Raw genomic sequence first — 26920 nt, 5'->3', positions numbered from 1 at the left:
TTTAAGAGGGTATCTAATATTCAAAGTTGAGTTGCTAGTATTTCTTTGACATAAATGCCTCCATCTCTCCAAGTTCTCACCGTCTGCTCTTCAAATGAGGAGCATGTGTGTAGGGAGGCCAGAGAAGACAGGAAAAGTAGCTGTGCTCATGTGTAGTCATATGATCTCAGAGCAGAAGTGGGTGGAATATGATCTCAGAGCAGAAGTGACCATGAGCAGGTAGGTTCCCCAAACACTTACAAAAATTTGAGGAAAATCGTTGATTTCCACAAATTATAAAATGGAGACTTTACACTTAATCTTGCTCATGAGAGAGTGATGACGTCTTGGAGTTATCTAAAACTTCATTGACTCTATCTGTGTTTTCTTTTTGAGAGAACTGGCATCATTCATATCTTTCATATCTTTGGGGAAGTGAATCTCCATATTGCTCAGTTTACCTCCTAGAAACTAGTGGGAAGAGAGAAGAAATAAACAAAACTTCAAAGACTCTATCAGTTCTTCTAATGGTTCACACACACACACATCCATTTTTAATCAGAACAAATTAAATCTGATTAAGGTTTTTCTTAATCTGTAAAATGTAGCTAAGCATAATAACAAAGATAATCATTTTACTTTATGATAATAAACAAGAACCTGGGCCAGCCAAACAAAGTCTCGGTATGCAGGGAGGTGGGATACATATATAATGTTCCCATCTTTCAGAAGGTTATTAATGGATAATTACTATTCAGATTCTGATCAAGATAACAAACTTACTTAGCAAAGGCTGCTAGCCTCGCCCCTGAAGATGCACAGAAATGTGAGAGACGTTGATGAATTCTGAAACCTAACATAAAACTGTGAGAAAACTCTGAAGAGACAAAAAGTGGTTGCGTCTTGGTGAGGGAGGGAAGTGGGCTTTGAAAACTTAATAGCAATAAAATAATACAAATTGTTTGCCAGGCACTCTTCTAAGTTTTGTCTATACTAGCTCACTTAATCTCTTAAAGTATTCTATGGGGTTAGAATTACCCCCATTTTACAGATGAGCAAACTGAGGCAGGGTGGCAGTAAGTACTCTGACTAAGGCCACAGAGCTAGTAAGGGCTGAGCCAGGATCTAAACCTCAGCAGCCTGGCTCCAGAGCCAAGGCTCTTGACTGTACTATGCTGCCCCCCACTACAGCATCAGCAGCTACGGTGAGGGGAGGACTGAAGGAGCACACTCTCCCCTTGCCGGTTCCTCCTCGCAACACCGTCCTCCCTGGGTGAGCGGCAGGATGATGGCAATGCCGCAGAAGACTGACTGCAGAGGACTCTTCTCTCTTCCAGGCATCTTCTGATAATGACAGGTGCAGGTGGGTGTTTGGCCTCTGATCATTACCTTGCTTGCCCTGATCTGTGACTAGGAAATTACGACCTAGGACACCACTTGCGCAAGACCTGTGCCCTGATAACTGGTTTATTCATTGCCTAAGGAGTGGGAGGTCCTGGGGAGAGCTTATGCGGAACGGTTGAGCCTACCAGAGCACCCCTGCCTCCATCCCACTCATCCAGAGAAGAAGACTGTTCAGGCTTTCATCTCTCTCTGCAGGTGCATGGTCAGCCGGGGTGGCCATCGGACACAGGGGAATATGAGCTCACAACCACACAAAATGATGAGGCATCTGAGGAGTGAAAACACTATAAAATAAAAATGACAAACTGAAGAGCCAGAATCAGAGGAAGCATAGTTAAAGGACCAGCAAAATAAATACCAAATTACAGATGTCCTCAGAAATACAGGGGAGGAAATAGCATGTGAAAAAAAAATAGACGTTATGAGGAAGAAACAATGCCATATGAGAAATAATGCGAGTAACTTTAACGTTATTGCTGCCTAAATAAATAATGACAAAAAATTAAGCAAACACAAAGCACATCTGTGACAGCACATAGCTAACACTAGAGGCTACTGAAATGCTGGCCGAGAAGGCTGGGCCACAGCAACGTGAAATTGTGCCAAGATACTTGACTTGTGTGGGGGAGAAGAGATGGATAATTTTAAAAGGTTTGAAGAGACTGAAAATAAGGTGACAAGGAGAAACACATCACATAATAAGAGCCAAAAGAAAGCTAGAGTAGCAGTTTAACTTTACGCAACATAGACTTTAAATTCTTTATCCCTCCCCCTCCAAAAAAAAACAGACTAAGAGAAAAAATTATGATGTCATGTAATTGTACTAGTAGATCCCACAGACATAACAATTATGAACATATATGCATCTAACTATTTAACCTTCAAATATATAAAGCCACACTGAGAGAAACACAGATAAAAACAACTGTTTTTGGAAGTTTTAAGACTTCCTTCTCAGAAACCATTAGATCACACAGATTTAAGGAATTACGTAGCAGTATAGAAGATTTGGTAAATACAGGATTGGACATTTTTAAACCAGGACTTATCAATGTATTTTCTTCCTCAGCACATTTGAAGGAAGAGGCTGACTATGTAGCAATGATTCTCAGAAGTAGGAGAGTTAAGAAATAGAGAAATAGTACAAATTCATAAAATTAGTAATGATGAAGGGTATTTATAGAATCAGAAAAATAAAGCTAGTCTGGAAGTTGAAAAATTTTAATGGAAGAGATGAAAATCTGGGACATTTGACTCAATAAGAGTAAGACTCTAATATAAACATCAAATATCTATCTTTTTTCTTTTTTAAGAAAGACCCTGGCTAACCCAGGATTCATCTCCTTTGACTTGTAGAACTAATATTTAGTAATTAACACCTACTCTGTGCCAAACATTCTCCCATGTAGCAACTCACTTAATTTTTACAGCAATTCTATGAGCTAGGTGCCATTATTATCCCCCCTTGATGCCGGGATTCTTGTTAGCGGAGTCAAAGAATGAACTTCGCAAACACTCAAGGTAAGAGAGCAAGGCAGAGGCTTTTATTTAGAAATAGAACAAGAGGACAGGGCTCCTGGCTCACACCAGGAGGGGACAAGAGACTCCCTGGGTAGTGTGTTGTCAAGGGGTTTTATAGGTGGTTGAGAGACAAAGGGCTAGGGATGCACACCTGCTAAGTGGTCCGAAAATATTTAAGTTTCTTATTAGTCTTCTGGGTTATTTACAAGAAATTTACTGCTCTGATTTCCTCCCAGGATAACAGCTTCCTGGTCTGGGAACATATCAATCAAGACTGCCTGCTTTGCTCCCAAGGTGGGCTGAGTTATTATCTGTTTGTTAAAGAGTATGTTAAGAAACTTACTTTTTAACTAATTGGGTTTTAAAATGCAATCTTATTTTCAAGATGGAATCCTTCTTGTTTTTACTATGTTGTTTGGAACTTGCTTAAATTTCCCAGGTTGCACATCACTTGATTAGGGCTGGAGGAGGAAAAGCAGTACCTGGGGAAAGTCAGAAAAATAAGCTGGGCCCCCCAGCAGGCCAAAGCAAATCTCACAATGGATTTTCTTGCTTTGTTTTTTCCGGAGGCCCTCACCCTACTCTGTCTAAGCCCATGGTCCCTGTCTCACTTTACAGAAAAGGAAACTGAGGCATGGAAAAAGTAAATATCTTGCCCAAGGTTACCCAAGTTATAAATGTGCTATAAGTGAGCACTTAAGCTAAATATCATAATAATATTATATTATCACCATTATTTCTATTTTTTAAATGAGGAATCTGACATAGGGAGGGTTAATTAATTTTCCCAAGGTCACAGAGCTAAGACGTGATGGAGCAGGTACTTGCATCCCATTAGTCTCACTCTAAGGCTTAGGCACGTGACCGCCAACCCGCGTCTCACCAACAAGATTGTGGGCAGCTCTCTATATACTCCTTTTGAAAGTGCCCAAGAGTGGGAGGAATTGATCCCCAGACATAGTATGCAAAATATCTCCTTTAAAAATACAATAAACATTGCACATATATATATAAATAATACAGTATGCAAAATATCTCCTTTAAAAATACAATAAACATTGCACATATATATATAAATAATACAATGCTATATAGATAGAGAAATAGAGACAGAAGGAGAGAGAAAGAATAATTTGGGAGGCATAGGTAGCCTGGGAAGAGCTTTGAAGTCATATTGCATGTTTTGGATTCCAGTTCTACCATATACAAACTGGGTAACCTCAGGCAAGATACTTAATCTATGCCTCAGTTTCCTTTGCTGTAAAATGGGGCTAATAAATCATACCTAACTCATAGATCTGTGCAGATGAAACCAGTTGCTACGTGGAAGGGTGGTTGACTGAGAGCTACTGTTTACTAAGTATTAGTTACTTTGTTAATGATGGCTATTTCTGGACAATATTTCATTGTTTTACTTTCATAATCAGGGAAAATTGTTAAATATTAGGAATAATAACTCCACTGTAATTAAAGCCATGTGATACTGATGGGTAGAAATGGGTAGATTAATAAACTAGAATAGGGACTTCAGAGAAGTCTCAATTATACTGGACTATTAATAGATAATAAAGGTGTAGAATCATTGGGGAAAGTATGGGCTATTCCACCTATCCATTTGGGGAAAATCTTGGCTATTCTGGGGGGAAAAGCAAAGCAGAAGTCAACAAAACTTCTCCATTCCTTCTGGAGCTGTGCAGAGCTGTGGCTGGCTTGGTGGGTTGGGCTTACCTAGCTGGCCTCCCTACCTGCAGTGGACGGGTGAGCTGCTTGAATCTAGTGCCACTAATGTTGCTTTTTCTTTTCTATTTTCTGAATTAGGGTATCCACCCAGCTGGACATCAGGTGGCTAGAGTCCCCTTAGGACAGCACCCTTCTCAGCCCTGGCTGCCTGTTAGACTCACCTGGGGAGCTTTTAAAACTACTGAGGCTCTGCCCCAAGCATTTAAGTCACCATCTCTGGAATGATGCTCAGACATCAGCATTTTTCAAAGCTTCCAGATAATTCTCGTGTGCAGTCAGGATTAATAACCACTGCTCTCTGGGATATTGTAACAATATGCTAAATGTTCATTTCTTAGGGACAAAACTCTCCACACAAGTTGTTTATTAAGAGGTTCAATGTTCCTGAATTCTTCCCCTTAAGGCATCCTAGTTGGCAAGTACACTTTGCATTTAGATTTTCCTGGGGAATGTGAATTGTTTGAACTGTCATAACAGAATGGTATCTTCATGTTGCCCTGCTGTGAGTACAAGAAGAGTCTGTTGTATGGCATGGTCCAACTCTGACGCCTGCATCTGTTTGGCTGGTCCCTCAAAGCCAGCAAAGTGGTCCTGTTTACATGTCAGATTTGTGCATCACTAGAAATACAGAATTGAGTCAGTTAAGAGCAGTGCCCAGAAATCACCAGGCCACCTGACAGCACCTGCTCCGCAGCTGAAAAGTTGTGTCTCTATTTCCAGATCTCTTCTTGTCTTCCTAGCAGCCAGCCACCTTTTCTCAGCTTTCACCTAGAACTAAAAAATGTAAGGAAGGAAAAAGATGATTGTAGGTCAGCAAGGTTCTGGGAAACTTGAAACAACCTTGCCTCTGGAGAGCACATTTTTTGGCCTCTGTCCCTTGGCAGGCATGTTCATCTTCTGAGTGCAGAAGAAGAATATCCTTTATCTTTTCCCAGCCAGTGCCTTTTTCTAGGCCTAACTGCCTGAGCTCGTGCACAAAGCCCCATTGTTTGACAAGTGCTGGGGAGCGGGGAGGAGAACAGTTTAAGATTAGACTACTAAAGATAAGGGCAAGCAGGGGGATCAGTTGTTTAACTTTGTTGTATCCAAGGGGCCTGTGGCCAGTGCTGTACTGAGCCCACAGAAATAAGTTATTGAGACAGAAATGACAAAACATATCATTTCTAGCTTTTCTAGAAACTTGTGACAGCTGCCCTTGGGAGGTGAGGGCAAGTTGCAAACAGGAATGGTTTGATTGAAGAGGTAAGGGATTGTTTGTTTGCTCGATATGGACATGTTCCTTGCTTCCAGTGCCCCTCGTAGACTTTTGGTCTCCACGTGGAATTGGAGCAATGGCTAGAAAACCGACACTGTGTAGACTAAGCATGACACATAAAAGTTGAGTTGGCCCAGGACGTGTGAAAAGAAAAAGGAAGGAGGCTCATTTAGGTCCCAGCCAGGTCTAGGATTCTCTCCCCTGCAGACTGGTCATGTCAGGGGCAGTGGAGGGAGAGCGAGCCAGGGCTGGTGCCAGCTGGATGTATGAAAAGGGCTGAAGTTGCCCTGGCCTTCAGTTTTAAGTAGGTGGGCTCCATCACACTGCCATCTGCTGAAGGCTGAGGGCTGGCCCCGGCCGGATGTGTGGGAAGGGCTGAAGTTGCCCTGCCATCTGCAGAAGGCTGCCCAAGAAATCCCACTGTTTCATGTCACACACCTTCGCTTCCTTTCCCTTTAGAGATTTTCTGGGCTCCAAAGTGAGATCTTTATTAGGAAGGTAATGGAGCATAAAAAACTTGAGTCTGAAAGTGAGAAGACCAGAGCTCAGGGATTGTGCAACTGGGGACACTGCCTTTCCCTTCTCTGAGCTTCATTTCCATATTTGAAAAGAATGGGAGACTCTATCTAGGGTCTCATCATAACAACTGTTTTGTAATTGCTTCATCTGTCTCCCTGACCAGATGGAGAGAGGCCACATCTGTCTTATTTATCATTGTGTCTCCCCAAATAAATGCATGTAGGTTCCCCCAAAATGTATCTGTTAAATGACAGGGAGAGGAAGGAAGGAAAAGGGAGGGAGGGAAGGAGGGGAAGATACCTCAGCAGGCCACTGGGGGTCCATTTGCATAAAGGCTGCTAGGAAGCCCTGATATTTGCTGCAAATTAGCAAGTAAGAAAGCTGCTTCTCAGCAATCCCTGTGAAGGGAAAGTAAATGAGGCAGCTGGCAAAACAAGATGCGGCCTAGATTGCCCGCCAACGGAAGGCTCTGTAAACCAGACAAAGCACAGCTACCTGTGGGCACCACACTTTTGTGAACTCCCCAGGCTGTTCCTCCCAGGGCTTGGCAACAGGAAGGGTAGAAGAGTTTTCTTCCAATGGTATCAGAAGAGGCTTGGGGCCTTCCAAGAGCCGGCAGATGAAGCTTTGTCAGAACTCTGCAGTTTACATTAGTGTAATCTCATAGGAGCTCTGTGGAATAGGGAGGTCACCTGGGGGCTGGAGAAGAATGGTGACATTGTCATCACGCTGGGCCTGTGAGGAACTGGCTGGAGGAGTCCCAGAGTTCTCCCCCTACCTGGAGTGATTTGGGGGAGACTCTGGTGCATCCCCTTAACACATGTCACCCCAGAGGAGGAGGGAAAGGGGAAACTGGTGGACTTGGAGTCTTGGGGGGTCTGAGCCTAATCTGAGTATAATCTGGGCTCTTGATTTTTCCAAAAAAAAAAAGAAAAAGAAAAGAGGAAACCTGAGAGATGTTTGGCATTATTTTTGCAATAACCCTGACCTCATGCTCAAATCATGAGCCACAGAATCAGAGGCCTTGCCCACCATCCCATCCCAGCTTTCATAGAAAGTACCCCTAACAGTAACACCAACATCAATAGCAGCCACCGTTTTATTCCACTTCCACGGCCCATGGGGCCAGGACTAAGGGGAAGGAAGTGAGGCACTCCCCTCCGTGCAAAATTTAATGGGTGCTAAAAAACTTAGTGATCATAATAAATAACATGTTAATGCAATACTTCAAAATATATCCAAGTCCATATAAGAAAGTCCATGATGAACAAAATATTCAAATCTTAAATAAAGACAGGATCTAATTCTGCACTTGGTGGACGCTGAGAATGAGCACTTCATTCTGTCACCCTAGTCCTGACTCTGGCCAAATTCAGATTTTTGGGCCTTTGTGCTTGCTGTCCTCTCTGTCTGCGATGTTCCTCCCAGATCCTGTATACTTATTATTTAGGTTTTGGCTCTAATGTCATTGTCTCAGAAAGGTCCTCTCTTTTCCGACTTGGCTATCTAAAATCATCCCATCCCACCCACCACCCCCTGCACAGTTATTCTCTGTTCATTACTGTTTTACTTTCTTCAGAGCACTTACCACTATGAAATTATGTTATTTGTTTATGCATGTGCCCATGTCTCTTTGGTGCTTAACACATAATGTTCAAGAAACATCAGCTAAATGAAGCACCAATCAGATATCATTCTGAGGGCTCTACACACATGGTCTCATTTAATGCTCTCAGTTGTCCTGAGATGGTTCCGTTACTGCTGTTTTACACATGGGTGAACTGAGGCTTAGAGATGTTAAGGGATGCTTTTGTTTTATGTGACATAGTCACCTAGCCAGTGAATGACTGAAGGCTAAAATCACCCAGAAATCTTTTTCTTCTTACCTCCTCTACTGCCACCAACCACCCTTTGGGTTTCTTATTTCTCTCTTTTCAAAGGAAAGATTTAACTTTTTATTCCCTAAGTCCCCTTTGCCTTCTTCACTGAGCTATGGTGGAGAAAACAGTAAAATCCCAGCCCTTGTCCTGATTAAAAGTACCACCAACAGGGGGTTTACATGCCCAGGGGAGGCTCTAGAATGTCATGTTGGTGGATGGGGCTGTTCCTGTCTGTCGGTCTGAGGTTGGGTTGGCTTTCTTCATGGAAGTCTTGCCTTGCCTACAGTCACATACAGTGCAACCAAATTCACCATCCTTCTTCCAACTTTTTTATCCCAAGCCACTTTTGTGACTTTGAGGCTATGAACTGTCCAAGGATCCAATCAGGTCTGACAAGAAAGTAGCAGCCTTGGGAAACAGATCCTATCTGTGTTCAAGCTAATGTCCCCTTTGGTCTTATATAAAAGGTGCTTCCCCAAGGTGTGTGTGTGTGTGTGTGTGTGTGTGTGTGTGTGTGTGATATAAAAGGTGCTTCCCTAAGGTGTGTGTGTGTGTGTGTGTGTGTGTGTCTTCCCCAAGGCTGGGGGTGTTTAAACAAATTTCGATACCACAAAATTCCTTAGTAGTTTTACCGAGCTGTGTAATCAACACAATTCAGTTTTGTACATTTCTACCACCCCGATAAGATCTCTGATAGCCATTTACAGTTAATCCCCATTCCTACCACCAGCCCCAGGCAGTCACTAATCTTTCTGTCTCTGGATTTACCAGTTCTGGGCATTTCATATAAGTGGAATTATATAATATGTAACCTTTTGTGTCTGCCTTCTTTCATTTAGTATAATGTTTTTGAGGTTCATCCATGTTGTAGCATGTATATATTTTGTTTCTTATATTATTGAATAGAATTCCAGATGCCTGGATTTGAATGGGACTGAATGCATGCCTTTGGCCCATTCCTTCCTCTAGGTCTTCTTGGAGAAGGACCTACCTGGCCCCTGAAATACTGACTCTGTGTCTCTTTGAAAGGCAGTGCCCGAAGAGGATCATTCCTGGGATGTACAAAGGCTTAGCAGAGATACAGCTGCTCAGAGATGCTGATTGTCTGCTTGGGGTCAGGGTTCTGTTAATCTGCCTTCAGTCCCTCCTTACATCCAATGTAGACACGGACGCCAGGAAGAGTTTGAAGTGGAGGGTGGGGGTGAGGGACTCAGCTTGGTCTTAACTTTTGGCTGGAGTCTGGGAAGGGGAGGTGTGGTGTTTTCCCTTTGCTTAAGAGCTGATGTCCTCCCAGCCCTTTACCTTTTACAGTGCAACTGCATGTGTAAATGGGTTGGCGCAGATGCGGCAGGACTCCAGACGCACTTGATGGTATAGTGTTACTGCTGCTGTTGAGATCATCACCAAAGCCCTGATTTCCTGCCATGCAGCCAGCTCCCAGCAGATAGACTCCTGAGCCCCTGCCTTTCAGCAGCCATCCCCCTCCACTCTGCCCCTGACCTCTTCCAAATGCCTGGACTCAGTTTGCAGCCCCACTCCACTCAGTCCTAACTCATGGCACGGCCCCTGTGGCCCTGACTTCCGGCTTCCCTCATCCACCAGACCAGCATGTCGATCCTTGGCCGCCCAGCTACCAGTGTCTAGTCCTGCCTCTGGTCATTTTTTTTTTTTAGTCATTAGTTTTCTCTTTTTTTTTATTAAGATATTATTGATATACACACTTATGAAGGTTTCACATGAAAAAACAATGTGGTTACTACATTTACCCATATTGCCACAGCCCCACCAATACCCCATTGCAGTCACTGTCCATCAGTGCAGCAAGATGCCAGAGATTCACCATCTGCCTTCATTGTGCTACACTATCTTCCCTGTGACTCACCACACTCTGTGTACTAAATATAATGCCCCTCAATCCACTTGTCCCTCCTTCCCCACCCAAACTCCCCACCCCTCCCCTTTGGTAACCACTAATCTCTTCTTGGAGTCTGTGAGTCTGCTGCTGTTTTGTTCCTTCAGTTTTACTTCATTGTTATACTCCACAAATGAGGGAAATCATTTGGCACTTATCTGTCTCCACCTGGCTTATTTCACTGAGCATAATATCCTCCAGTTCCATCCATGTTGTTGCAAATGGTAGGATTTGTTTATTTCTTATTACTGAATAGTATTCCATGGTGTATATGTACTACATCTTCTTTATCCATTCATCTACTGATGCAGACTTAGGTTGCTTCCATATCTTGGCTATTGTAAATAGTGCTGCAATAAACATAGGGAAGCATATGTTTTTTTTGATCTGAGATATTGTATTCTTTGGGTAAATTCCAAGGAGTGGGATTCCAGGGTCAAATGGTATTTCTATTTTAACTTTGTTGAGAAACCTCCATATTGCTTTCCACAATGGTTGAAATAGCTTACATGCCCACCAGCAATGTAGGAGGGTTCCCCTTTCTCTGCATTCCTTGCCAGCATTTATTGTTCTTAGTCTTTTCAATGCTCTGCCTCTGGTCATTTTAAAACGCAGCCTTCTTAGAGGCAGTGTCCCCAGTTGACTCCTTCACGGGACCTGGACATTAGGAGGCACAAATCCCCAGGCTCCTTTGATGGTCTTGGGGGAGTCAGGAACTCCATGAGGGTAGGACATGTCTGTGTCTGACGTTCACAGCGCTACCTCCAGTGCCTACACCACTCCCTGGTACACAGCGAGTGCTCGAAATACTTGTTGAATGGATAAGTGAATGAATGAATGAATGAATGGACAAATGTATGAAGGAATGGATAGATATGGGTAAATGGTCAGAGTGGTGAACATTGTACAAGTTTTGTCACACTGCCTATTTCTCTTTCAATAGGAAGTGATAAAATCATTAAAGGGAAGACTGCGCATGCTGGTGTTCTAGGGGAGGAAGCCTCTGATGAGCTGGGAGGGCAGGAGGGAGGAGGGACGGGAGCTGCCACAGCAGAGGAATGAGGGGGAGCTTGGGGAGCCCCCACTGAGGGCTGGGCAGGAGGGAAGCCTGCTGGGGGTTTCCTCTTGGGGGCACCACTGCTGACCACTTGCTCCCCAGATCCTGACCCTGACGTGCCACCCACCTTCGGCAAGGCCCCCACCCCATTTATAGGCCTGCTCTGAGATTAGCAAAAGGAAGAAAACTCATACATGCAACTGGTTAGCCTCAATGGTCTGAAGCCGCGAGCATCATCAGCCAGCGCGCACGGCCCTTTTCCTCTGCCTTGCTGGTCACTCACGCCTGTTTTCTCCACTAGGTGGGCAGCTGAGGCAGCTCCAGTTCACCAAGCCCCACATGGTGGAAGCTGCTTCCCTCCCCCGCAGTAATGGCAGCATGGCGAGCCCAGATGTGGGTCACCCTCCTCCCGCCGCCTCCAGCCCCTTGTCCCACCAGGATGAGCCGGGAACCCTTCTGGGCAGCGGGAGCCAATGTGAAAGAATCAGGCCCTGCCCTGGACAGAAAATTGCTACTTCTCTTTCTTCTGGCGTGTGTCTCTGTCTTTGGGCAAATGTTAATTTTAGCTAGCCTCTATCAGCTTCCTGAGGTTGGTGCACTTTCACTATGATTTTTTGGAAAATGTGTGCTTCCCCATTTCTGGTGGCACGGGGTGTCCTGAGGCTGGGACGTGGGCAGGCTGGCAGCTGTAAGCCTCTGAGATGCTGCTCCTCCCGCATCCCTGACTCGCTGGGGGCACAGTTCTCCTCCACCACGATGAAGCCATGACTGGGGGGCACCAGGGAAGGTCCTTTGCTGTCATGTGTCCCATGGCACCACCTCAGAACTCTTCCCTCTTGTATGTTACTCAGGATCCAGGGCCACAGATGCTCCACCATACTAACCTCCTTGTGGAGGTGATGACCATAGCCAAAATTTACTGCCATGTATCTTGTTTGACCAGGCATTATACCAAACACTTTATCTTCCTGTCTCATCTGATGTTCATAGCAATAATATTTCACTCATCTTTCAAATGAAAAAACAGACTCAGAAAGGGTAGGTAATTTTGCCCAACATCACCAGCTACTAAGTGGTAGAGCTGGAAACTGAAGCCCAGGAAGTGAGACTGCAAAGCCCCACATCCTTACCACCACTCCCTAGCCCCTCATGAGCACAGGGGCTGAGGAAGGAGCCAATCCCTGTGAGGACTTCCGATGGGGTCCGACTGTTAGTAAACGCTCTCTAGGAATGGGAACCCGCCATCTGTGGGGAACTTGAGACAGCTATCTAGTCTCCCTATAGCTGGGGAACATGTTCATCCCAACTTGAATCTGGCACCTGGCACTTACAATACCAGGGCACCTCAGAATCCCCCAGCCTTCAGATCAGAAAGAAAACCCCTCTCACTGGGTCTTCAAATGAGCCAGCCTCTGACCAGCTCCCAGGGGCTTGTGGTCCTGTGGAGCCCATGGACTCCTCTCCTCCTCCCCGTGTCCCCTGTCCACACCTTCTTCCTCTGGAAAGACCCCTGGGTCATGACTGAAAGGGTCCCTGTCCTGAAGACCAACCCTTGAGCTACAGAGCCCAGGACAAGCCCTCCCTATCCATTCATCTCCTGCCCCGGTGGCCACTGTGGGGCACAACGTGTGCACCTGGCCTCCAGGGAAACCACCAGATTACCTGAGATGAACCCCACCTGGCAGAACTTTGTGTCCACACACACACCACTTATGGGCCTTTAGCAAGTCTGATTTAATTGTGCAGATCTTTTTCATCTAAAACTGGGATGTATGTACACACTCAGACCACCACAGGCCAATTCTCAGAAGCTCTTTTCTTGTGGCAGGGTAGGCACAGAAAATACATAAGTTTTAAAACTCAGCTTTTTTCATCCTCTTTTCCAATCTTGACACCTAAACTTTTGTTCCCACCTCCTCAAACCCTTAACCTCCACTTCCTAAGTTCTCTTGCTTTTTTACATAGAAAAACTTCCAACACACGGCCCCAGGGCATGCTCACCCACTCAGTTAGTTTTTCTGGTTTCGAAAGTAAAACATGTCCACTGTGGTTTGAGATGTCTCATGCAGATAGAACCGGCCGTCTTGCTGATGGGCTGCTGTGGCAGGTGGGAGTCACGCAGGGATCACCAGTGATGTTGAGGCCTCTGGCCTGACAGAGTGAGGACGAACGGAAGGAAGTTCCCAGTGGGCAACTCACCATTCCACTTCCTGAAAAGGGGGTACCTTATCCAGGTAAAAATGAAGAGGAAACTTGGGAAGCGTGTCCCACTCCCTGGTGTGCAGGAGAGAGGCCGGGAGGCAAGGGCGGGCTGTGGGCTGCAGTGACCAGCTGTGTGCGCCTCTTCTCTGCCGATCAGCAGGGCTGAGGAGCGGCGTCCATGATCACAGGAGACTCCAGGGCAGCAGAAGGGGCAGGGGCCCCGGGAAGTAGGCTGCAGCCCTGGCACTATGGGCCTTGAGTGGCGGTTGAGCCAAGTTGGAAATGTATGGGAGACCCTCCCGTGTAGCTATTTCATTAAACAGAGAAAAAACCAGAAGAAGCAGAGGACTTGGGGCTGCCCTCAGCCCAGCTCCTGGCAGTCTGCTGTGCCCATTGAGTAATGAATGGGTGGCAAAGATTTCCTCTTAAGCAAATATCTCTAATACAAGAATAATGCTAACAATGAAAATGAGGTGGCAGGGGAGCCAGGGAGAGAGGGAACCTTCTAGCAGGGCCTTGCAAATGAGACCATAAAGCGTCGTCTTCTGAACACAGGCAGTTTTGGAAAATCAGTATAGCTGATGTTTTACTGCATGACACTCAGGTGCATTTCCTTGTTTCTATAAATAAGATCGATTTGCTTAGGGCCATCACGCACTTGGTGAGCAGAATATTCCATCTCAGTCACAATTTAGATGCTCACTCAAATCTCACCACCTCCCACCCACATGCCCACGTACACACAGAGGATGCTACAAGAACCCTGGAATTTCAGGGTGTGTGGATGCCAGGGAGGGGCAAGTCCATCCAGGAGGTGTAGTCATGAAGTCCATTGAGACGGAAGCCACTGTCCGTGGAAACCACTAAGCATCTCAGAGTCATCAGGTGTGAACCAGTCAGATTTCTGCAAAGAGTGGGGCAAAAGAGGTGGCAAGGGGAGAGGTAGCATTTTCCTGGCCTCCTTTGGCTGTAGAATAGCTTCCCCTAGACAGAGGCTATTGACAGCTGCGGGCATTCTCCACACGGGGCACACAGGGAGGAGGCCTGCAGAGGAGAGGGTCCCGGAGAGCTCTGGCCCTGCTCAGGGCAGGATGCCGGCCAAGTGCACAGTGTACCCTCCTGCTCGTCTGGGACCTTCCTCCTCAGCTTGAGTGCTAATGTCTTACCCTGGCTTTGAATCTAGTTTCAGTTCTCCACTCTACCCTCCAGGGACCTGATGTTCAGGCCCTTCCTGGCTTTCCAAGCTCCATCACGCAGCATTCAGGCACTGGTTCTCTCTCTTTCCTCACACCGAAGCCACAGGACCTTCCTCTTGTTCTCTGGCTGACTCCAAGGAGCAGAGAGACTGGGATAAAGAAAAAGGCCTACTCCTCTCTCAACAGCCAAGGTTCAATGGCTACCTTTGTTGGCCCCAGGGTCCCCATTTATCCCAGGTTCCAGCTCCCCTTGACATCACCACTCTGGCTTGCTGGGTCTTTCTGTGGCCTGGCCTCACCCTGCCCTTTCCCTGTGCTGTGGTTAGCTGATTCTCCAAGAATTACGATTCTTCTTACTGAAATGCGGGAGAGAGCAGCGGCTCTTTCAGCGCTGGGTTCCTCAGCTGGGAGATCCTGTGCCCCTTAGTACAGGAACCATCATGCCCCGAGACTGAGAGTGCCCTCTAAGGGCAATGGTGTAACTACAGCTGACTGCACTGAGCAACAATTAACATGTGTGTGTGTGTGTGAGTGCGTGTGTGTCTGTAGCCACTGTTTAATGTTGTCTACATACATTAGTAATTTAATATTCACATCAATCCAGTGAGAAGGCATTGTTATTTTCATCACCATTTTACAGTTAGGGCAACAGGCACAGAGAGATTAAGTACATAGCCTAAAGTCACACAGCTAGTTAGGAACAAAGGCAGGCTCCCAGCCCAGGAAGGCTGGTTCCATAATTAGTGACTTAAACTCTTCTTCCCCTAACAAAACACAGCACCCACCCACTCCACTAAAACCCTCAGACACAGCGCCACAGCTCCCACAGAAATTCCTTTTCAGGCAGACGTGCTCCAGACTTGCTAATGAGTAGAGTACCTTCCTCATTTCACACCTAAGGTAAAAGAGAACAGGACAGTCCTTCTCCTCTGACCAGGCGGGCCACTGCTCTGAGGTCCCCTCGGCTCTGGAGCGCCCAGCTGCAGAGGTTAAGAGTCGCTGTCTTAACCGCAGGCTCAGGCTGGGCAGAGCGCAGGCTCTCCCCTGGCTGTGTGGTTATGGCTCCCCAGCCAGGCACAGGAATGTAACACCCTTGGGCTATGGACACACTCCCCAAAGAATTCATGCTCCATCTCTCTGGGCTGCTAGGCCTCCAGTGAAGAGACAAGGCTGACATCTCAGCTGCCACCCCGGGCCAGAAGCTAGCAGCCCCGAACACCAAGGGACCACCACCAAGCTCAGAAACTGAGGGCGCCCAACCTCCGGTCCCCACGAGGGACGGTCAGACTCAACACGTGAGTACGCACGGGTGGGAGGATGGCGAAGTGCCTCACGTGATGTCTCCCAGGGACCCTCATGCAGGGAAGTGCGCGGCCCCGGAGGGGACTTGGCATTTTCTTCTTAGCTTTCCTTACACCTTGGCTGCCTGCATTGCCTGCTGCCCTGCAAAACCTCCTTTGGCCTAATGTCCCAATGGCAGGAGTTCTGGGAAAAACACACCCACCATCTGTGAGTCCCAAACCCAGTAAGGGATGAATTCATATTTTAAAAAGTACAGTCCACAAGCTAAAAGAATTTTTTAAGGGAAGCCCAATCTTTAATGTGCATTTCTACCGCATTAGAAGGGGTTAAATGTATCAATCCCAACGAGATTATGTAGGACTGAGCCTGTAAATGCAGGAGTGCTGAAAGAACAGTCTGTGACACTTAGAAACAAACCTTCTGGAGAATCTTCTCTTCCTTTTACTGTTACACCATCTGTAAAGTTAACTGCCCAACCCCCAGGTAGCTGTTGATAGCAAAATGAAGTTTGCTAGGGAGTTTTGCCCTGCACAGAAGGAAAAGCCCTGTGTGTTTCATAGGAAGGATAAAGCAGGGACACAATAAAGTAAATGTTTACTCCTGCTGAGGCCTTAAAATATAAAAGTCTCCCACCGTGAGAGACATCAGACCTTCTCTGATTTAGTAGTTCCCACAGAGGCAGCACATTGAGCTATCTGAATCAAATCTAAGACATCATTATGTACTAGGGAGAAAGAAAAAAATGCTGCCAATCAAATAAAATGTTCTATTTATTATAAGATGCACTGGATTTTGGAGGTGTTAAAATGTAAAAATGAATTTATGTCTCGGAATCAGTGAAATATAGTTGTATTAGTGTTGATGGGGAGAAATGGGTCCACTCCTCATAGAGTGCTTTCAGCAGTGTTTGACAACTTGAGAGCTTAATAAATGCTAGCTATGAACCTTAATTCTTGAGATATCTTGGCTCGTCATATGTTTAGGATTGAATGCTAGTAGGAGGCTGTTTCTAGTACACGTAGGAGGCTGTTTCCAGGATGAGTAAGTCACCTTCTCATGGCAGAATAGAGAAGTATAGGTCGAGCTGGTGAACTAGATGGTCATGAGGACAATGCCCGAGGGTAGACCAGAAAGACAGGCCATGTGGCGCTGAGGTGAGCAAGCTCTGGTTGTGCCAGGGAGGCCTGGTCCCTGCTTAGAGCTGGGCTAGAGACCAGGCTAGAGGCCCTGCCTACTGGAAGCCAAGTCATGGCAGGGAAAGCCTGGTGAGAAGGTTTAAGAAACCTGTATTATTACCTTAAAATCAAGGCCATGAACAAATCACAAGCCTGCTAGGAAAGGGTCCCTCACCATCTAAGAGAGTAAGTATTTGCATTCTTGAGGGTGCTGGGCATGATAGAGCGACTGTACCCCTGGAGAAGGGACAGTAGGGCTGCCCCATGACACCTCTCCACCCCCACAAATTTCTACATAGAACCACCATGTCCTCGTGCTCTCTGTGTCCTTCTCCGACATCCCTTCTGATTTTATGCCTATTGTCAGCTAGGACCTGCTGTGCCGAGTGAGGGCTGGAAGCCCAAGACTTTCCTGAAGAAGGGATGCCATCAGAGCAAGGGAGCCATAGCAGGTGGCACAGCAGGCCACCCCACTTTCCATTCCTCAGAGCCCCACATCAGAGGAAGAGCCGAGGCAGCCACCAGCAGCAGACATCTCCATGATGAGGAGACTTGTTGCAGAAACCCACTTCCTTCCCTCTACTCTATCTGCTGGCCCACGAGGTGGAGACTACCCCTGGTGAACTGATCCCAGCCCTGCATATGGTGGCAGGCCTGTTCAGGGTGAGCATACAGGGATGGGGAACCAGGCTCAGCTTCTGGGCAGCCCCATGTTGGGCAGGGAGCACTTACGGCCAGAGCCAGGGGTGTTTGAGAGAAGGGTGGTGGCTTCTGTTCTGATCAGCTGGCATGAGCTTTCCCAGAGACCAAGGCCCAGCCAGGAGGCAGCCTACGCTTCCTGCTCGCAGGCAGTCATGGCTCCGCTGCCTACTATCACACAGCATGCACAGTTCTCTCCCCTATGGAAAGGCATAGAAAAAAATGTCAAAGGAAGGTCGGAGGTGGGAAAATCAATTTATACACAGCCCTTGGTGTCCATAGCTGACATGGGCTGGATCTATTTTAGAATAAAATAAGAGTAAGTAAATTACTCAAGCAAATCATTTAAAAGCAGAATAACAGGATTCAAACCCAATCTTGGGAAATGTCAGAGTTTATTTCCTTTGCTGCACAAATAATTCTCATCCTAATGGGATGAAGTGGTCTTTCCTTGGGGTTGCATTTCCCTGATGGCCACTGACATGGAGCATCTCTCTCTGTGCTCAGGATTATCTGCCCCTCTGTGGTTTGCCTCAGGAGCCCAGGGAATTAAGGAGAAAAAACGCATCTTTTCTCGCCACCATGTCTCCTAGCTCCATGCGCAGCTCAGCGAGGTTTGTAAGTCATGCCTGGCCAGAGAACATCATACCCTAGAGCACAGAGGAGCCAGACTGCCACCTGCAGCGGCATGTCCTGTGGCTCACCCTGCAAGGCCAGGACCTTGCCCAGATGCCCAGTTTTTGAAAAGTTGAGAACGTGACTATGGTTTGATGACACTTCTCTATAAGTGATCCTCGGGGTGGACACAGCCTAAAAACTCTCCTTACCCCTCAGAGCCTCTAAGAGCTGGGCAGGGAGGGTCCCTTGGCAGCAGTGCTAGAGCCTGTGACCATAGGAGGGCCAGTCCCCTCCCCAGGGAGGACCCAGCAGACATCACTGTGCACCAGGAAATCCAATGGGCCCTGCTCAGAAGCATCCCTCCCTGCCCTTCACAAGCCATACTGCAGCCCTTCCACCTGCTGCACTGGAAGCCAGAAACCCTCAGAACCTTCAGGCAGTTCTGCCCCAAAAGCAGTGGTGCCAACCCTTAGGATGCTTGAGAGCTGTCCTCTCTGATCAGGCCTTCCAGGCCCCGGCCATGAGACAGAGGCAGGCTCCACCTGCCATCGCCATCTCCTACTCCCTTTCTTACCTCCATCCTCTTCCTACCCTGTGTCTGCCTCCTCCCTGGTGGGACCTGAGTTTATCTAAGGCTTTAGGGAGACCAGAGGATCTCACGTTCAGCAAGAAGAGTGCCCCCCAGTCTTAGGTTGACCAAGTGCTGCAGTTCAGGGAGGGGATCAACACAAGATCATGGACGGAGTGCCATCTGGCTCAGGCCTGCTTCCTCCTTGCCCCCAGCTGTCCCCATACTCAACAGCTGCCACTCGACAGCTGCCAGGAACCAATGACTGTGAGGAAAAGAAGCCCCCGGTTCACACCAAAACCACTGCCCCTCATTCCCAGGTCACAGCTAAGTCCTGTTTCCTTTTCCATTGCATCAGACAATATGGCCTATAAGATGTTCTCTTTGGGAAATGTGTGATCATTGTCTTTCTGGCCAAATAAATGGTGTTATTAATATTCCAGGGGGAAGGGATTCTAATTAACCAAGGTGAGTTGAACACATTTTGTATTTCTTTTCATTAAAAACCCATTGAAATGACAGGAATAAAAGGAATGTTTTCCAAAAGCCATAAACCAACAGAGACAAACAGAATTATAGAGGAAGTAACAGTAGACTCAGAGGTCAGGACTCTTTTTTAAAATGGAAAGCAGAAAGAAGAGATAGAATACCCACCTATACCCCAATGCAGTCACCATCCATCAGTGTAGCAAGATGCCACAGATTCGCCACTTGCCCTCTCTGTGACACTGTCTTCCCTGCAATCCCCCACACCATGTGCACTAAACATAATACCCCTCAATCCCCTTCTCCCTCCCTCCCCGCCCGCCCTCCCACACCCCTCCCCCCTGGTAACCACTAGTTCCTTCTTGGAGTCTCTGAGTCTGCTGCTATTTTGTTCCTTCAGTTTTGTTTCATTGTTATACTCCACAAATGAGGGAAATCATTTGGCACCTGTCTTTCTCCCCTGGCTTATTTCACTGAGAATAATGTCCTCCAGCTCCATCCACGTTGTTGCAAATTGTAGGATTTGTTTCTTTCTTATGGCTGAATAGTATTCTATTGTATATATGTACCACTTCTTCTTTAACCATTCATCTGCTGATGGACACTTAGGTTGCTTCCATATCTTGGCTATTATAAAAAGCGCTGCGATAAGCAAAGGAGGGCATTTATGTCTTTTTGAATCTGAGAAGTTGTATTCTTTGGGTAAATTCCAAGGAGCGGGATTTCTGGGTCAAATGGTATTTCTAGTTTTAGATTTTTGAGGAACCTTCATACTGCTTTCCACCATGGTTGAACAGCTTATATTCCCACCAGCAGTGTAGGAGGGCTCCCCTTTCCCCACATCCTCGCCAACATTTGTTGTTCCTAGTCTTTTCGAAGCGGGCCATCCTTACTGGTATGAGGTGATATCTCATTGTGGTTTTAATATGCATTTCCCTGATGATTAGTGATGTGGAGCATCTTTTCATGTGTCTGTTGGCCATATGAATTTCTTCTTTGGAGAACTGTCTCTTCATATCCTCTGCCCATTTGATAATTGGTTTCTTTGCTTTTTCAGTGTTGAGGCATGTAAGTTCTTTATATATTTTGGATGTTAACCCCTTCTCGGATATGTCATTTACAAATATATTCTCCATACTGTAGGATACCTTTTTGTTCTGTTGATGGCGTCTTTTGCCGTACAGAAACTTTTCAGTTTGATGTAGTCCCATGAGTTCATTTTTGCTTTTGTTTCCCTTGCCCGAGGAGATGCGTTCAGGAAGAAGTTGCTCATGTTTATATTCAGGAGATGTTTGCCTATGTTGTCTTCTAAGAGTTTCATGGTTTCATGACTTACATTCAAGTCTTTAATCCATTTTGAGTTTATTTTTGTGTATGGGATTAAACAGTGATCCAGTTTCATTCTCTTGCATGTAGCTGTCCAGTTTTGCCAACACCAGTTGTTGAAGAGGCTGTCATTTCCCCATTGTATGTCCATGGCTCCTTTATCATATATTAATTGACCATATATGGTTGGGTTTATATCTGGGCTCTCTAGTCTGTTTCATTGGTCTATGGGTCTGTTCTTGTGCCAGTACCAAATTGTCTTGATTACTGTGGCTTTGTAGTAGAGCTTGAAGTTGGGGAGCATAATCCTCCCAGCTTTATTCTTCCTTCTCATGATTGCTTTGGCTATTCGGGGCCTTTTGTGGTTCCATATGAATTTTAGACTGATTTTTGTCTAGTTGGTTAAAGATTGCTGTTGGTATGTTGATAGGAATTGCATTGAATCTGTAGATTGCTTTAGGCAGGATGGCCATTTTGACAATGTTAATTCCTCCTATCCATGAGCACGGGATGTGTTTCCTTTTATTGGTATTTTCTTTAATTTCTCTCATGAGTGTCTTGTAGTTTTCTGGGTACAGGTCTTTCACTTCCTTGGTTGTTTATTCCTAGGTGTTTTATTCTTTTTGATGCAACTGTGAATGGAATTGTTTTCCTCATTTCTTTCTCTGCTAGTTCATTGTTAGTGTATAGGAATGCCACACATTTCTGCACATTAATTTTGTATCCTGCTACTTTACTGAATTCAGATATTAGACCTAGTAGTTTTGGAGTGGATTCTTTAGGATTTCTTATACACAATATCATGTCATCTGCAAACAGAGACAGTTTGACTTCTTCCTTGCCAATCTGGATGCCTTTTATTTCTTTGTGTTGTCTGATTGCCATGGCTAGGACCTCCAGTACTATGTTGAGTAACAGTGGGGAGAGTGGGCATCCGTATTTTGTTCACGATCTTAAAGGAAAAGCTTTCAGCTTCTCACTGTTAACTATAATGTTGGCTGTGGTTTGTCATATATGGCCTTTATTATGTTGAGGTACTTGCCCTCTATACCCATTTTGTTGAGGGTTTTTATTATGAATGGATGTTGAATTTTGATGAATGCTTTTTCAGCATCTATGAAGATGATCATGTGGTTTTTGTTCTTCTTTTTGTTGATGTGGTGGATGATGTTGGTGGATTTTCAAATGTTGTACCATCCTTGCATCCCTGGCATAAATCCTACTTGATCATGATGGATGATCTTTTTGATGTATTTTTGAATTCTGTTTGCTAATATTTTGTTGAGTATTTTTGCATCTATGTTCATCAGGGATATTTTCTTTTTTTGTGGTGTCTTTGCCTGGTTTTGGTATTAGAGTGATGCTGGCCTCATAGAATGAGTTTGGAAGTATTTCCTCTTCTACTCTTTGGAAAACTTTAAGGACGATAGGTATTAGGTCTTCACTAAATGTTTGATTAAATTCTGTGGTGAAGCCATCTGGTCCAGGGGTTTTGTTCTTAGGTGGGTTTTTGATTACTAGTTCAATTTCATTGCTGGTAATTGGTCTGTTCAGATTTTCTGTTTCTATCTGGGTCAGCCTTGGAAGGCTGTATTTTTCTAGAAAGTTGTCCATTTCTTCTAGGTTATCCAGTTTGTTAGCATATAATTTTTCATGGTATTCTCTAATAATTTTCTGTATTCCTGTGGTGTCCATAGTGATTTTTCCTTTCTCATTTCTGATTCTGATTATGTGAGTAGACGCTCTTTTTTTCTTGATGAATCTGGCTAGGGATTTATCTATTTTGTTTATTTTCTTGAAGAACCAGCTCTTGCTTCCAGTGATTCTTTCTACTGTTTTATTCTCCTTGATTTTATTTATTTCTGCTCTAATCTTTATTATGTCCCTCCTTCTACTGACTTTGGGCCTCCTTTGTTCTTCTTTTTCTAGTTTCATTCATTGTGAGTATAGACTGCTCATATGGGATTGTTCTTTCCTGAGGTAGGCCTGTATTGCAATATACTTTTCTCTCAGCATGGCCTTCACTACACCCCACAGATTTTGTGGTGTTGAATTATTGTTGTCACTTGTTGCCATATATTGCTTGATCTCTGTTTTTATTTGGTCATTGAGCCATTTGTTATTTAGGAGCATGTTGTAAAGCCTCCATGTGTTTGTGGGATTTTTCATTTTCTTTGTGTAATTTATTTCTAGTTTCATACTTTTGTGGTCTGAGAAACTGGTTGGTACAATTTCAATCTTTTTCAATTTTCTGAGGCTCTTTTTGTGGCCTAGTATATGATGTATTCTTGAAAATGTTCTATGTGCACTTGAGAAGAAGTTGTATTATGCAGCTTTTAGGTGTAGAGTTCTGTAGATGTCTGTTAGGTCCATCTGTTCTAGTGTGTTGTTCAGTGCCTCTGTGTCCTTACTTATTTTCTGTCTGGTTGATCTGTCCTTCAGAGTGAGTGGAGTGTTGAAGTCTCCTAGAATGAATGCATTGCATTCTGTTTCCCCTTTTAATTCAGTTGGTATTTGTTTCACATATGTAGGTGATCCTGTGTTTGGCGCATGGATATTTATAACAGTTATACCTTCTTGTTGGATTGACCCTTTTATCATTATGTAATGTCATTCTTTGTCTCTTGTGACTTTCTTTGTTTTGAAGTCTATTTTTCTGATACAAGTACTGTAACTCCTGCTTTTTTCTTTTAGTTGCATGAAATATCTTTTTCCATCCTTTCAGTTTTAGTCTGTGTATGTCTTTGGGTTTAAGGTGAGTCTCTTGGAGGCAGCATATAGATGGGTCTTGTTTTTTGTTGTTGTTATTGTTGTTTTATTTTGGTATCATTAATCTACAATTACATGAGGAACATTACGTTTACTAGGCTCTCCCCTTCACCAAGTTCCCCCCACAAACCCCATTACAGTCACTGTCCATCAGCATAGTAAGATGCTGTGCAGTCACTACTTGTCTTCTCTGTGTTGCACAGCCCTCCCCATGCCTCCTCCCACATTATACATGCTAATCGTAATGCCCCCTTTCTCCCCCCACCTTATCACTCCCTTCCCACCCATCCTCCCCAGTCCCTTTCCCTTTGGTAACTGTTAGTCCATTCTTGGGTTCTGTGACTCTGCTGCTGTTTTGTTCCTTCAGCTTTTTATTTGTTCTTATACTCCACATATGAGTGAAATCATTTGGTACTTGTCTCTCTATGCCTGGCTTATTTCACTGAGCATAATACCCTCTAGCTCCATCCATGTTGTTGCAAATGGTAGGATTTGTTTTCTTCTTATGGCCGAATAATATTCCATTGTGTATATGTACCACATCTTCTTTATCCATTCAGGGTCTTGTTTTTTTATCCATTCAGTGACTCTATGTCTTTTGATTGGTGCATTCAGTCCATTTACATTTAGGGTGATTATCGATAGGTATGTACTTATTGCCATTACAGGCTTTAGATTCGTGGTTACCAAAGTTTCAAGGTTGACTTCCTTACTATCTAAGAGTCTAACTTAACTCACTTAGTATGCTGTTACAAACACAATCTAAAGGTTCTTTTCTGTTTCTCCTCCTTATTCCTCCTCCTCCATTCTTTATATATTAGGTATCATATTCTGTACTTTTTGTCTATCCCTTGATTGAGTTTGGGGATAGTTAATTTAATTTTGCATTTGCTTAGTAATTAGTTGTTCTACTTTCTTTACTGTGGTTTTATTACCTCTGGCAATAGCTATTCAACCTTTGGAACACTTCCATTTATAGCAGTTCCTCCAAAATAGACTGTAGAGATGGTTTGTGGGAGGTAAATTATCTCAGCTTTTGCTTATCTGGAAATTGTTTAACCCCTTCTTCAAATTTAAATGATAATCTTGCCAGATAAAGTAATCTTGTTTCCAGGCCCTTCTGCTTCATTGTGTTAATAAATACATCATGCCATTTCCTTCTGGCCTGTTTCTGCTGAGGCCAGAAGGTTTCTGCTGAGAAGTCTCATGATAGCCTGATGGTCTTTCCTTTGTATGTGATCTTATTTCTCTCTCTAGCTGCTTTTAGTAGTCTGTCTTTATCCTTGATCTTTGCCATTTTAATTACTATATGTCTTCCTTGGGTCCCTTGTGTTGGGAGATCTGTGGATCTCCATGGCCTGAGACAGTATCTCCTTCCCCAGATTGGGGAAGTTTTTGGCAATTACCTCCTCAAAGACACTTTTCTATCCCTTTTTCTCTTTTCTTCTTCTGGTACACCTATAATGCGAATATTGTTACATTTGGATTGGTCACACAGTTCTCTCAATATTCTTTCATTCTTAGAGATCCTTTTTTCTCTCTGTGCCTCAGCTTCTTTGTATTCCTCTTCTCTGGTTTCTATTTCATTTATCGTCTCCTCCACCATATCTAATCTGCTTTTAATAACCTCCATATCAATGATTGGATCTCTGACAGGAATTCATTCCTGAGTTCTTGAATATCTTTCCATACCTCCTTGAGCATGTTAATGATTTTTATTTTGAACTCCCTTTCAGGAAGATTCATGAGGTCAATGTCATCTTTCTCAGGAGTTGTATTAATAATTTTACTTTGGACCAGGTTTCTTTGGCATTTCATATTTGTATATGGCACCCTCTAGTGTCCAGAAGCTCTACTCTCTGGAGCTGCTCAGCCCCTGAAGCAATGTTGGGGATGGCAGGGGAGAGGTATTGGTGCCTGGGGGAGGAAAAAGCTGTTTCCTGCTTCCCGGCTGCTATGTTTGTCTCTACTGCCTGAACCAGTGAGCTGAGCACACAGGTATAAGCCTCTATGCTTTGCATTTGCAGTTGCTCTAGACAGGTCTTCTGTCTGGCTGGCCTACTACCAGGTAGGGTTTGCCAGTTTGTAAGCCAGGTGGGGCTGGCCAGGAGAAAGGTGAAGTAGTCTGTGTATCATGGAGGGGGTTCTTCGATCTGTGTAGCCAGCCAGGGAGCTGGAGTGCCTGAAGATCTAGAAAGCTCCCAACCTGCTGGTCAGAGTGCACCTGGACAATTTTGTCTACCTGTCCTTTCTCCTGAGCAGTAAGCTCTGTGCAATCCTTGCCCCTCTAGCAGCCGTCTTGCTAAGGGCTTCCTTATTAGGAAGTCTCTCAAACTGCCCACCTTTATTTTGTCTCAGAGCAGCTGGATATGGATCCCTGCTTTCCACAAGCAGCTGGAATCTCTGTCTCTCCAGGAATTCTGTGTGTGTTAGCTTTCCAGTCCCCTAATCACGAGAGTATCATGAAAGCACCATGGAATGTGGGTTTGTGCTCCTAGAGCAGATTTCTGGAGTTAGGTATTCAGCAGTCCCAGGCCTCCACTCCCTCCCCGTTCTGTTTCTCTTCCTCCCACCTGTGAGCTGGGGTGGGGGAAGGGCTTGGGTCCCGCTGGGCCACAGCTTTGGTATGTTACCCTGTTCCGTGAGGTCTGCTCTTTTCTCCAGGTGCATGCAGTCTGGTGCAGTCCTCTTTCCTGTTGCTCTCTCAGGATTAGTTGTATTAATTATATTTTCATATTATATGCGGTTTTAGGAAGAAGCCTCTGTCTCACTTCCCATGCTGCCATCTTTAATCCTCTCATTTTTTTCTTTTTAAGAAAAAAAAAGTGTCTCCATTTTAAGGGGGGAGAAAGCGTCACTCCATCAATCTCTGTCCTCTCCAAGATATAAGTCCTCTTTTCCTTTTCTAGAGTCAAACTGCTCTTAAATATCACCCACATTCCCTGTCTTCCTGTCCTCACCTCCCTCCCATTACTTAATGACATGCAGTCTGCTTTTCTCTCCCATGGTGCCCCTAGGACCCCTCCTGCAGCTGCTGATTCAGGGGGCTCTTCGAGGTCCTGGGAAGGCCTGAGCTCCTGTCAGCCTGTGACATTTTCACCTTTTTTTCTTTCTTGGCATGCTTTTCTTCCCTTGGTGTCTACACTCTTCTGGGATCTGGCTTCTCCTTAGTGACCCTCTTAACAAGTCTCTTGTCTCATGTTTTAAGTTTTGTGTTTTTTCTAATGGTTCCTTTCTTTCTTTGCTCTCTGCTGATACTTAGCTTAAGGTTATATGGCAGATCTTCGATAGCATTTGAAAAATAAATCAGTG

The 26920-nt window shown here is 44.9% G+C and overlaps 1 protein-coding gene and 1 long non-coding RNA gene across 8 annotated transcripts in view; one reads left to right on the top strand and one right to left on the bottom strand.

Annotated features, from left to right (window-relative positions):
- Window positions 1–17755, top strand: part of LOC118974141 (uncharacterized) — a 31064-nt gene extending 13309 nt beyond the window's left edge. For both annotated transcript variants that reach the window (XR_012126779.1, XR_012126778.1), the window contains 3 exons: window positions 1171–13501; window positions 15815–15960; window positions 17631–17755. This is a non-coding gene — a long non-coding RNA (uncharacterized lncRNA). The remainder of the gene's footprint in view (window positions 1–1170; window positions 13502–15814; window positions 15961–17630) is intronic.
- SUSD1 (sushi domain containing 1) overlaps window positions 13378–26920 on the bottom strand; it is a 163717-nt gene continuing 150174 nt past the window's right edge. For 3 of the 6 annotated variants that reach the window (XR_012126747.1, XR_012126776.1, XR_012126748.1), the window contains 2 exons: window positions 17875–18041; window positions 13378–14373 (listed from right to left, as the gene is read on the bottom strand). Coding sequence is in view for 2 of the 6 variants with exons in the window: in XM_073226163.1 (XP_073082264.1) it covers window positions 17972–18041 (70 nt within the window). In the remaining 4 variants the exon portion in view is untranslated. Of the gene's footprint in view, window positions 14374–17840; window positions 18042–26920 lie in introns of those variants that run through there. The other 3 variants (XM_073226163.1, XM_073226186.1, XM_073226176.1) reach the window with 3 other exon arrangements.

This window comes from Manis javanica, chromosome 2 (genome assembly GCF_040802235.1).
Source record: "Manis javanica isolate MJ-LG chromosome 2, MJ_LKY, whole genome shotgun sequence".
Classification (NCBI taxonomy): Eukaryota; Metazoa; Chordata; class Mammalia; order Pholidota; family Manidae; genus Manis; species Manis javanica.
The sequence above is the reverse complement of the archived record's forward strand: the minus strand, read 5'-3'. Positions and strand labels throughout refer to the sequence as shown.